This window comes from Rhipicephalus sanguineus, chromosome 9 (assembly GCF_013339695.2).
Source record: "Rhipicephalus sanguineus isolate Rsan-2018 chromosome 9, BIME_Rsan_1.4, whole genome shotgun sequence".
Lineage (NCBI taxonomy): Eukaryota > Metazoa > Arthropoda > Arachnida > Ixodida > Ixodidae > Rhipicephalus > Rhipicephalus sanguineus.
This window is the reverse complement of record NC_051184.2, coordinates 108,622,357-108,635,076: the sequence shown is the minus strand read 5'-3', so window position 1 is coordinate 108,635,076 and position 12,720 is coordinate 108,622,357. Positions and strand designations below refer to the sequence as shown.

General features: G+C 56.6%; 2 protein-coding genes across 2 annotated transcripts; both read right to left on the bottom strand.

The window, feature by feature from the left end:
• Window positions 1-714: 714 nt before the first annotated feature.
• Window positions 715-2,850, bottom strand: LOC119405792 (uncharacterized protein K02A2.6-like). Its single transcript, XM_037672622.1, has 2 exons — window positions 2,387-2,850; window positions 715-2,206 (listed from the first exon to the last, which is right to left on the bottom strand). The coding sequence occupies exons 1-2, from the start codon at window positions 2,848-2,850 to the stop codon at window positions 715-717; spliced, it is 1,956 nt and encodes a 651-aa protein (XP_037528550.1).
• Window positions 2,851-2,853: 3 nt separating this feature from the next.
• Window positions 2,854-4,540, bottom strand: LOC119405791 (uncharacterized). The gene is made up of 3 exons (XM_037672620.1): window positions 4,112-4,540; window positions 3,490-4,065; window positions 2,854-3,360 (listed from the first exon to the last, which is right to left on the bottom strand). Exons 1-3 carry the CDS (start codon window positions 4,538-4,540, stop codon window positions 2,854-2,856), a joined length of 1,512 nt encoding a protein of 503 aa, XP_037528548.1.
• Between the last annotated feature and the right edge of the window lie 8,180 nt (window positions 4,541-12,720).

The window sequence follows — 12,720 nt, the reverse complement described above, 5'->3', positions numbered from 1 at the left end:
CTACCTTGATGGCCGACCGCGGGTGTGGTTCGAGACGCACGAATCTGACATTACGAGCTGGGAATCCTTCAAAGAAAAGATCCGCGACCTTTTTGGCAACACCGCTGGACGGCAGATGGCTGCGCGGAATCAACTGGCAACTCGAGCACAGACCTCTGCGGAATCGTACGTCGCGTACATTCACGACGTCCTCGCCCTTTGTCGCCAGGTTGATGAGCACATGCCTGAGTCGGAGAAGGTATCGCATGTGCTGAAAGGTATCGCAGACGATGCCTTCAACCTGCTTGTTTATACCAACGTTGCCACCGTCGACTCAATCATCAAAGAGTGCCGACGGTTTGAACAAGCCAAGAGCCGCCGTATAATGTCGCGTGGTTAGTGCCGCAAGGGCACGGACACGCAGAGACTGACGCGTACACGCTGCTCGCTCGGACGAAAATGTAACCCAGACTTTATTGGGGCACGAACATATATATGATGCACGGCAGTAACAGGGGGCGCCACACTCCAGTGGCGGCCTAATCAAAAGGCTGAATTGTGGCGACCTCTACATCTCCCCCCTTTAGAAAGTCTGATGGGAGGATGGAGGACGCCAAACACATCACAATGTCACAAGTTCAAACGGCGCGGCGGAACAACGCGCCGGCCGTACCGTGTTCGTGTAACACCACCACTATGGTCCCTGGCTGCTGGGGAATGTTGCAAAGGCTGCCCTTAGGGGATCGCAGGTCCCATGCTGTTGGCAGGCTGAGGTTTCTGAAGAACTTGCTGCGGTGGCGATGGTTGCTGTGCAGCTGTTCGCAGCGATTCCTCACCGGAGGCGGAAGGCACGAAAGGCACTAGGTGAAGGCGGTTGCGCTGTACAACACCACCTCGGTCTGTTTCAACCACGTAGCTTCTTGGCTTTTGCCCCGGACTGAGGACCGTAGCTTGCACTTGGTCAGGGCGCACCCACACACGCTGACCCGTTTGGAGAGGTGGCAGGTCTCGAGCTATGTGATGCCTATTGTAGTCGTCGGTCTGCTTACGCTTGTAGGCTACATCCTTGGCGACGACGTCTTGCCTAGGCGGCCAGTTGGGATGTAGCTGGGAGTTTTGCATCGGGACTCTGGTTCTCAGCTGACGTCCCATCAACAGCTGGGCTGGACTGAAGCCATCGACTCCCGGAGTGTCCCGATAATTGAGCAGAGCGAGGTGAGGGTCTTTGGACTTGCGGAACAGGTCCTTGACTGTCCGTACCATCCTCTCTGCCTCTCCGTTTGACTGGGCGTAGTGTGGGCTACTGGTCGCATGGTTGAAGCCATAAGACACTGCGAATGCCGCAAACTCTTGTGACAAGAATGGTGGGCCGTTGTCCGACCTGACGTCTTGTGGGATTCCTTGGCGTGCGAAGATGCTTTTGAGAGCATCGATGACTGCCCGAGCTGTAGTGCTTCTCAGGGTCACCACCTCGGGGAACCTCGAGTAGTAGTCCACCACCAGGAGGAACGTCTGGCCATTGAGATGGAACAAGTCCATTCCAAGAAATTCCCAAGGGCATCCAGGTAGAGCTGTGGAGACTAGGGGTTCTGCAAGGTTCACCCGGGTGGAAGCGCACTGTTTGCAGTTGGCGACGAGAGAGGCAATGTCTGCTGAGATACCCGGCCACCAAACCGACTCCCGAGCTAGGGCTTTGGTCCTGTTGATGCCCTGATGGCCTTCGTGCAACAGCGTCAAGACCGCCGGCTGAAGAGATGATGGGATGACGATCCTGGGGCCTTTCAGCAGGATACCATCGCAGACAGAGAGCTCGTCTGCCACGGAGGCATACTTCGACACATGCAGAGGTAGCTTGGTCTTTCGTGGCCAACCTTGCTGGCAGAAGGAGATGAGAGCCTTGCACTCTGCATCGGATTCTTGTGCCTGTCGTACATCTTCAGGGCGGAGTGGCAAGACTTCCGACATGCAGCCGACTACTTGTGCTGCGAAGAGTTCCACCGTGTCTACAGGAGTGGATGCCTTGTGGGTGATACGTGATAAGGCATCTGCTGTTGCTATCAGTTTTCCTGGCACGTGCAGCATGCGAAACTGGTACTGCATTGTCTTGAGCCGTAGTCTCTGAATACGAGGCGGCAACATATCCACTTCCATCTTGGCCAGAAGTGAAACGAGAGGCAGGTGGTCGGTCTCGACATCGAAGGTGATGCCACGGACAAACTCGTCGAACCTTTGGATAGCCCATGTCGTTGCCAAAGCTTCTTTTTCGGTCTGGCTGTAACGCTGTTCGGTACTCGTCATTGACCTCGAAGCGAATGCGACTGGGCGACGCTCTCCCGAGGGTTGAGTCTGCAACTGTACTGCGCCGAGTCCGAAAGAGCTTGCATCTGCGGATACTGTCGTGGCATACGACGGGTGGTACTTGGCCATGCACCTGTCTGACGTCAAGAGTTCTTTGACCTTCTTGAATGCTGCCTCTTGCTCATGCTGCCACACCCAACTCGCAGACTTGTTCAGCAAGGCTCTGATGTGTGCTGTGACGTCCGAGATGTGTGGCAGGAATCTGGCGAGATGATTCACCATTCCAAGCAGTCGTCTAACACCGGCGACGTCTGTGGGAGCTTCCATAGCTTTGACTGCTTCAACCTTGCTTGGATCCGGCCTGATACCCTTAGCTGAGACGACAACTCCGAGGAAGGAGACCTCGGATACCCCAAAGCGACACTTGTCCTCGTTCAACGTGATGCCTGCTTTTGCAAGACGAGATAGCACCTGGCTCAGTCTGGCGTCATGCTCCTGGCGGGTGCGTCCATAAACCAGAATGTCATCTATCATGTTGGCGACCCCTTCTTGGCCCTCCAGGATCCTTGCCATCTGTTATTGGAAGTACTCGGGAGCGGAGGTGATGCCAAAGGGGAGCCGGCAAAAGCAGTATCGGCCATATGGGGTGATGAATGTCGTCAGCTCTTGGGAATCGGCAGAAAGCTTCACGTGATAGAAGCTTGCGGTCGCATCCAGCCTTGAAAACACTGTTGCGTCACCGAGGAGGCCAAGGACTTGCTCAACCGTTGGCAAAATATGCCGTTCACGGAGGACGACTTTGTTGAGTTGAGTCAAGTCGACGCATAGCCGGTAGGAACCATCGTCTTTCCTGACGACAACGAGGCCAGAGCACCATGGAGTTGGCTTGTCGATCCTGCGGATCACTCCCGCGCTTTCCAATTTGTCCAGCTCGCGGCGGACGACCTCGAGCAGCGGGATGGGGATCCTGCGGGGGACGCTTAGCGAGAAGGGCACGGCATCGGGTTTCAGCCGAATAACGTATTCGTCCTTGAGAGTGCCCAATCCTTTGAAGAGCTCGGCGTGCAGCGTTGCTTTGGGAGTCTTGAGTTCGTCAAGAAATTTCACAACTTTCAGGGCTTGGAGCGCTGGCAGTCCTAGAAGAGGCACAGTGAGTGACTGGATTACGTATAGGCGCTGGCAGCTTGTTTTTCCTTGCCACCGAAGTCGTGCCAGATACGAGCCTAGCACGCGAAGTGGCTGTCCTCCAGGGCCATTGAGCAGACTGTCGACTTTGTCGAGCTTGGCAGGCAGCGTAGGGAAGTCGCTGGGTACAGCAGATACTTTGGCGCCGGAGTCGACTTTGAACTGCGCTGTGTAGTTGTCAACGGTCACGTCGACGAACTTTGCAGCGGCGGGCGTGCCCACGGCATGCAGGTGAACGGAGCCGAGCTTGTTCTGCTGGTGCTTCCGCGAGCTGCAAACTTCAGCGAAGTGGCCTTTCTCTTTGCAGAAGTTGCAGGCGGAGCGTCGAGCCGGGCAGTCCGAACGTCGGTGAGGCGCGCGGCCGCAGAATTCACATGTGGGCGGCTCGCGAGAGCGCTCGGCTGGCGGCTGCCACGTAGTAGGCTTAGCACCGGAGCGGCGACGAGAGGCGAACTTACTTGCTTTCGCGGCGTCGAGGATAAGCTCGCGTGCGTGCTCGGTGCGGTTCTGGATCAACTCCTTCTCTTTGTCGGCGTCTTCGGACTGACGGGCCTGTGTCCATGCCTCCTTGAGCGTCAGCTTCACGTTTCGGCACATGCTGATCTGAGAGGCGAGAGTCACGGAGGCCGACGACGAACCGGTCGCGTACGAGCCTTTCCTCGACAGCAGCTGACTGGTAGTTGCAGCGCTTCACCATTCTGCACAGTTCCGCGTAGTACGTGTCGACGCTTTCGCCGAGTAGCTGAACAGGCCTGTGGAACCGCGACGACTCGTAGAGCTCGTTGGCCGGGTGCACGAAGTGCTGAGTGAAGCGGGCGGCAACAACTTGGTACGAGGCGAGCGACTGGGCGTCGAGCGAGAACGTCTCGAGGAGCGGACGTGCCTCCGGGCCCATGCAGTACAGTGGCGAGCGTACCTGCACGTCTTCCGACGCTTTTGTCAGTCCTGAAACCGCGGTGAAGTCTTCGTAGCGGCTGAGCCATGTCGACCATGTTGCCGGGTTCGCGAAGTCGAACGGTGCCGGTGGCTGAAGGTTCACGCCGTACAGTTTTGGCGGCTCGCCGGTCTCGAGGTCCATCGTGCTGCCGTGCTGCCGTTCCGTCGTGGTAAGGCCTAGGGCTGGGGGGCGTTATTCCTACGCTCCGAACTTACTGTCACGCGATGTCATCCCACTTCTGACACAATGTCGCGTGGTTAGTGCCGCAGGGGCACGGACACGCAGAGACTGACGCGTACACGCTGCTCGCTCGGACGAAAATGTAACCAAGACTTTATTGGGGCACGAACATATATATGATGCACGGCAGTAACAGGGGGCGCCACACTCCAGTGGCGGCCTAATCAAAAGGCTGAATTGTGGCGACCTCTACATATAACTCAGAGATTTACGCGGCTTCCCAACACGGCCCCAACCTCATCTTGTGAAGCCGCTCCCCAGCCGCCCACCTATGACAATGTCACACGCATTGTTCGTCGGGAGATCGAAGCTGCCTGTCCTGCTCCCATTCAACCACCCGTTTTTACAGCACACACCACTGAGCCTTCACAGCCATCGGTGGCCTTCATTCAAGCTGTGGTCAGGCAGGAATTTGCAAACCTCGGCCTTCCTTCAGCATGTCCCCTGACTCGTCCTGTAATACCGCCTTACTCCCCAGGCAACGCTCGCCGATCCTCTCCTACAGTGCCCTTCCGCAACCCTACGGAATGGCAACACCCGATGACCAACCTATCTGCTTTTCCTGTCACCAGCCAGGGCACGTTTCTCGCTATTGCCGTCGCCGCTGGTCAAACCCACCACGCCAGACCTACCCTACCTACATGCGCCCTACCACTTCTACACGTTCAGCCGCTGCACCCTCCAATTTCTACTCGTCCTCTCACGAACCTCTCACCAATGACGCTACTTCGCCCGTTCGCCGCTACTCCCGCTCGCCGTCGCCGCAACGCCGCCAATCCCGCTCTCCGCAGCCTCGACGCTTTCCTTCGCCGACTTTCTCTGGACGCTCGCACCAGGAAAACTAGATATTGCAGCTTATGGAGGTGAAGCTGCAATACCGTCGACGCCTACAAATCCTCTACTGACGCTGCCCACACACCACAGCCTGCTTGAAGTAAAAGTCGACAATGTTCCTGTGACCGCCCTCGTTGACACAGGCGCACACCTGTCTATTATGAGCGCCCCTCTACGCCGCCGTTTGCAGAAGATTATGACGCCGTCCACGACACAGGCAATACGTGTTGCCGATGGCGGTACTGTAGAAGTAATCGGAATGTGCACTGCTCGTGTCAGCATTGCCGGTCGTCACACCGTCGTCCTTTTCGCCGTTCTAGCTCGTTGCCCTCATGACCTCATACTTGGCCTTGATTTCCTTTCGGCACACTCGGCCTTAATTGACTGTTTTTCTGGTACACTCAGCCTCGATCTTCCTCTTCTCGCTGATAACTGTGAAAAGCCCGTCAGCCGCTTGAGCCCAACAACTTTTGTTCGCCTGCCACCTCGAGCAGTGACGTACGTCTGTTTGTCATCGACCCCTCCAGTTCCCGACGGCGACTACATCGTTACACCTATAACAGACGCACGACTTACGCGCAATATTACTGTGCCGCATACCATCGCCACCATAGTGGATAACTCCGTCTTCCTTCCGCTCCTCAATTTCGGCCTCATTCCCCAAGTGTTGCCCTACCAGATGTCGCTCGCCCAACTCACAGCTATAACCGACGATGACAACGTTGTCGCCGTAACTGCTCCGGACCAAGCTGAAGTCTCACGGTTGCTCGGTTCTGACTCCGCCATTTTTCGAAACATGATTGGATCAGACCTTTCTCCTGATCAGGCCGACGCTCTCTCTCAGGTCTTGGCCTCCTATAGTGACATTTTCGACATCCATGATCGTCCCTTGGGCCAGACTAAGATTGTCACTCACCGAATTAACACCGGTGACTCTGCACCCATCCACCGTCGGCCTTACCGCGTGTCTGCATCAGAGCGAGCAGTGATTCAAAAAGAAGTGGCCAAAATGCTAGCGAAAAATATCATCGAGCCATCGTCTAGCCCTTGGGCCTCCCCCGTGGTATTAGTAAGAAGAAAGACGTGTATCCTCTCCCACGTATCGACGACGCACTCGAGTGTCTCCATGGCGCCACCTTCTTTTCATCTCTCGACCTCCGATCTGGCTACTGGCAAATTGCTGTAGACGACATGGATCGTGAGAAGACCGCATTCGTTACCCCTGACGGCCTTTACCAATTCAAGGTCATGCCCTTCGGTCTTTGCAACGCTCCAGCAACCTTCGAGAGAATGATGGACACGCTGCTTCAAGGATTTAAATGGTCCACGTGCTTGCGTTACTTGGACGACGTGATCATCTTCTCACCCACCTTCGCAACACACCTTGAACGCCTTTCGACCATTCTATCAATATTCCGACAAGCTGGCCTCCAGCTCAATTCCTCGAAGTGCCACTTCGGTCTTCGTCAAATTACTGTGTTGGGCCACCTCGTTGACGCTTCCGGTGTACGACCAGACCCAGCCAAAGTCCGCGCTGTAACGAACTTCCCCGTTCCTCGCTCTGTCCATGATGTTCGCAGTTTCGTGGGCCTGTGCTCGTACTTTCGCCGTTTCGTGAAAAACTTCGCGGCAGTCGCACGCCCACTCACTGACCTTCTCAAACAAGACGTCCCGTTTTGTTGGGGTCCTCTCCAAGCTGACGCCTTTTATCAGCTAATCACCGCTCTAACGACACCACCTATTCTTGCACATTTTGACACCGATGCTCCTACAGAAGTGCGCACAGACGCTAGTGGTCACGGCATCGGCGCAGTATTGGCCCAAACGCAGCGGGGCACTGATCGTGTTATTGCGTACGCAAGTCGGCTCCTCTCGAAGTCTGAACGCAACTACTCTATAACAGAACGAGAATCCCTTGCCCTTGTCTGGGCGGTTTCAAAATTCCGCCCTTACTTGTATGGCCGCCCATTCCGTGTCGTGACAGATCATCACGCGCTCTGTTGGCTTTCTTCACTGAAGGACCCTACTGGACGACTTGGTCGGTGGGCGCTGCGTCTTCAGGAGTACTCCTACTCAGTTGCCTACAAGTCTGGACGCCTCCATCTGGACGCCGATTGCTTGTCCCGTTACCCTGTTGAACAGCCAGACGGATCGGTCATCGAGCCTAGCGCCAGCGTCATGTCCATGTCTCAGTTTCTTCAGATTGGTGACGAACAACGTCGCGATGCTTCCTTGCGATCACTCATTGGCCGTCTCGAATCTGCCCCTAACGACGCGTCACTCCGCATGTTCGTCCTCTTGAATGGCACGCTGTACCGTCGTAGCGTTCTGCCCGATGGCCCTGAGTTACTTCTCGTCGTGCCTAAACATCTGCGTTTAACGGTCGTGCATGAGATTCACGACGAGCCCACTGCCGGCCACCTGGGCATATCTCATACGTACGACCGTGTCCGGCGCCGCTTTGTTTGGCGCGGTCTCGCCCGGCCCGTTCGACGTTATGTGGCCTCCTGCGATAAATGCCAACGTCGGAAGCGACCTGCCGCACCACCTGCTGTACTCCTCCACCCGATCTCCATCCCTACCGAACCTTTCTTCCGTGTTGGTGTAGACCTTCTCGGCCCTTTTCCTGAGTCCAACTCTGGCAACAAGTGGGTCGCCGTTGCTATAGACCATGCGACCAGGTACGCCACCACTCGAGCGGTCCCCACCAGCACTGCTACTGACGTTGCCGACTTTTTGCTCCACGACGTCATTCTACACCATGGCGCTCCTCGTCAGCTGCTCACCGATCGTGGCCGCGCATTTTTGTCACGAGTAATTGACGATCTTTTACGCTCATCCTCAACGCAGCACAAGTTGACTACTTCCTACCATCCCCAAACAAATGGCCTCACCGAGCGCTTAAATCGCACTCTCACGGACATGCTCTCCATGTATGTCTCATCTGACCACCATGACTGGGACCTGGCGCTACCTCACGTGACCTTCGCTTACAATTCATCGCGTCATGATACCGCCGGTTACTCACCTTTTTATATGCTCTATGGCCGTGATCCGACGTTACCACTGGACACCCTACTTCCGGCTACTACATATCCGCCGAGCGAATACGCACGGGATGCTATCGCTCGTGCAGATTACGCGCGTCAGATCGCCCGCTCTAGGCTGTCGGCTTCACAAGCAACCCAGAAGACCCACTACGACAGCAGTCATGTCGACGTTCATTTCTCGCCTGGTTCCCTCGTTCTCCTGTGGTGCCCAGTTCGTCGTGTTGGCCTGTCCGAGAAGTTGTTATCGCGCTACATGGGTCCATACCGTATCGTCCGCCGGGTAACGGACGTCACCTACGAGATCGTTCCCGTCTCGGAGACTAACCCGCCTGCAAACACGGCCAGTGACGTAGTGCACGTCAGTCGGCTCAAACAATACCGCCCTCCTTCTGAAGAACATGTTTAAAGTACACCGAGACGGCGTTTTTACCGCCGGGGGTTATGCTACGTAGCTAACCCATCAAGAGCCAAACAATCTGCATACAGAAGACGACAAAGAGGACTGGCCTGTCGGTCTGCTGTGGGTGCTGTCCTCCAACTTGACCGATCCTGTGCACATCAGTGCAAGTACACTTGTAACTAGTCACGCCTCGTGTCGTTTTACGTAACAATATTGTTACGGACCCGTAAACGAGGTTAAATAGAGGTTTATTTACAGGGGATGGACGGCAAGTGCCTGCCGGTACTGTGCGTCGTTCTTCTCTTCCTTACACCTCTATTGTCGCTGCTGCTGCTTCACTAGATTGGACCCACTGTAACATTTCTCCTCTCGCAGACGAAGCCCTCCGGGCGAGAAGTCAGCGAGGTAGTCGCTGAGTGAAGGGCTTTAGACGGGCTACATGGGTGACTTCGGTCTTCGATGACCGTCTTCCACTGGCAGTGAGGCGTGCAATTCTATAATTCACTTCACTAAGACGCTCAGTCACGACAAACGATCCAACATATTCGGCGAGTAGTTTTTGGCACAGTCCACGTTTACGCGCAGGAGTCTATAACCACACTAAGTCGCCAGGCTGGTAAGTTACTTCCCGGTCTCTGCTATCGTATCGCGATTTCGACCGTTCTTGCAAAGCCAGAGTACGCAGTCGAGCGAGTCGCCGAGCCTCCTCCGCCCGGCAAAGGGTTTCCGCGATACAAGCGTCGTCATGACTACAGAAAGAAAATATAGCATCCAAAGTGTACCTCGCTGGACGAGCGTAAAGAAGGAAAAACGGGCTGTATCCAGTGGTCTCGTGTTGCGCGGTGTTATAGGCGTATGTGACGAACGGAAGCACTTCGTCCCAGTTCTTGTGGTCCGAGCTAACGTACATAGATATCATGTTCACAAGTGTTCTATTGGTGCGCTCAGTCAAGCCATTGGTCTGAGGGTGATAAGGCGTTGAATGCCGCAGGTTGGAGGCACACAGACGTAGAAGTTCTTCAACCACATCAGCCGTGAACTGACGGCCACGGTCGCTAATTATCACACGAGGGGGACCATGACGAAGTATTATGTAATGCAGCATGAACTGCGACGCTTCACCAGCAGTTGCAGAGGGTAGTGCTGCCGTCTCGCAGAAGGCGAGTCAGGTAGTCGGCGCATACTATGATCCACCGGTTGCCTTTGGATGAACGTGGAAACGGTCCGATCAGGTCGATGCGTACTTGTTCGAAAGGTGAGCTGGGAAGTGCTACAGGCTTTAGGCAACCGGAGGGAGCGTTGGTAGGTCTTTTGTGACTCTGACACTCAGCGCAACTGGCTACGTATGTCTCCGTGGTCTTGCGCATTTGAGGCCAGTAAAATCTTTCTTTGGCACGATGGAGTGTCCGCATGGATCCTAAATGACCTTCAGTTGGGTCATCGTGCACGACACGTAAGACAGAAGAGCGAAGGGCTTCTGGCACCGCCAGAAGGTAGCGTGCACCTGTCGCGAAGAAATTCTTCTTATAAAGCACCCCGTCGCGGACACAAAAACGACCTGCTGATGAGTCTGTAGCGAGAGAGATACGTGAAGGCGGCCGACGTGGCCGTGCCGAAGTCTCGCCACTTTATTCGAAGGCCCTGGTACAAGCAGAGCGGCAGCGGCTGCCGGCGTCCAGCCCCCAGGAGCGTGAGCTCGTTCTTAACTTCTCGCGCCTCGAGCGCTAGGCATGAGCTGCGCGAGAGACGCGGCGCGGTGGTTCTAAAATGACGATGTTGATGAATGGCGATGATGATGACGCTACAGATTACTCCCCCCCGCAGAAATGAAGCCGAAATGAAAACAAAACGATGGGGGCGTATATACAAGAATTTTGCTATCGCGAGACAAGAGGGTCCGTGAGAAGTCCAGGTCGTGAACGTGCAAGGACCTTCGGGAACCGCTCAGTCTCTGGCGGGCGGCTCTGGGAGAAGCGCAGCGGACGAAGAACCGGGCGAAAGTACGCTGTGGTCGTACCCAGGTGGGTCCCACGGCGACTTGATGGGGCCTTTCGGTAGCGCACCGGTTGTCGCAAGTGAGCGCAGCTTAGAGAGGTGCCCGCAGATGCAGTTGAGGGCGGGTGCAGATATCGTTGCAGTCGTCGGCGCAGCGTTGACCACTGGGTCATATGACGGGGGGCGCGTCGACGCAAGCGCGTATCGGTCACATGACGACGCTTGAAGGGATGTCTCCGCAACGCATAGATACCCTTGAGGGAGATGGCTGCACCGCGTGGTAACGTTGAAGGGCGGGTGTGAGGCTTCTGCTGTGTTTGGCGTCGAGCGCGGTGGCTTCGTCGACGTAAAGACGCGTGCGGTAGACATGTGTGGCGGTTGGGCGTCGTTGCCGATGCGAGCAGTGCGCCTACGTAGCGGTCACTTGTCGGGTGGATGGTCTCCTGCGTCAAAGGCTCCGCAGGAAACCTGTGGTGAAGCTGAGCTGGCGGGGTCTCTGCTGCAGGTTCGGACGGCGAACCTGTGCTTGTGGGAGCCCCTACGGTGATCGGCTCACGAGGGCTGGTGCGCAGGTCGGCATGCTGGATGTCTGCCTCTGCGGCTGGCGTGGCATATGCGGTCAGCTCTGGCGTATGCTGACCAGGCACGTCGTCCTCAGGCGCATCAGTCATAGTCGCAGAGTCTCGGAAGTTCGGCCATCGGTGGCTAGGGGCTCGAACTTCGGCTGCAAGAGACTGCGAGGGCGAGGCTGGTCGCTGCTGGCAAGATGCGCAGTGTCGAGGTCGATGGAAAAACGGGTTCGTCGGACATCATCGCTGGCGATGCCTCCGCAATTGGGGGTCGTATAGCGGGCGTGACGATGTCCCTGTCTATGGCAGACTCCAGGGCGTGTGGCGAGGTAGCCGTCGTGGAGCCTGACGTGGCAGAAGTGTCATGGGCCATGGAGGTTGGGGAAGATGTGCAGATGGCCGGCACGTCTGAAGGACCATGGGCCCAGGCTGTCGAAAAGACAGAGCTCTCTGTGGAGTGGCCGGTGGCAGCAGGCACTTCCTGTACCTCGTCGGGCGGGTGGTTGGGCGCAGGAATCGATGCGCTGGTGGCCTGACGTGAGGTCGGAGGAGTCGTAGCCGGGGAAGGTAGGTCGTGGTCATGGGAGGGCTGCGGGCCGGGTGGTACCGCTCGCGTTGACGGAGGGGAAACCCGGAACTCACGGGTCCCCGGTAGCGGGCGGTACGTCTCACCGTAGCGGGCCAGCACCGCAGCGCAAAGGTCGTCATATGGCTGCGGGCTGGAGGACGACGTGGCGGACAGGTGACGCAGCTCAGCCGGGAGGGCGTCAAGCAGGATGTCGTGCATGAGCGGCTGCGCTGTGACGCCATTCACCGCTAGGCAGGCGTCGAGCTGCATAAACCACGCTCGGGGGTAGGCCGGGTGAAACGGCGGAACTGGAGGGCAGAGTCGCGGAAGCATGGCAGGGGGCCGCTCGGCGAAGGGCGTGTTCTCCGGGTCACCAATTGTAGCGAGAGAGGTACACGTGAAGGCGGCCGAAGTGACCGTGCCGAAATCTCGCCACTTTTATTCGAAGGCCCTAGTACCAGCAGAGCGGCAGCGGCTGTCGGCGTGCAGCCTCCAGGAGCGTGAGCTCGTTCTTAACTTCTCGCGCCTCGAGCGCTAGGCATGAGCTGCGCGAGAGACGCGGCGCGGTGGTTGTAAAATGACGATGTTGATGAATGGCGATGATGATGACGCTACAAGTCTATCGCGGCAGAGAGAAGAGGCTCTAGAGTCGGATCCTCATTTTG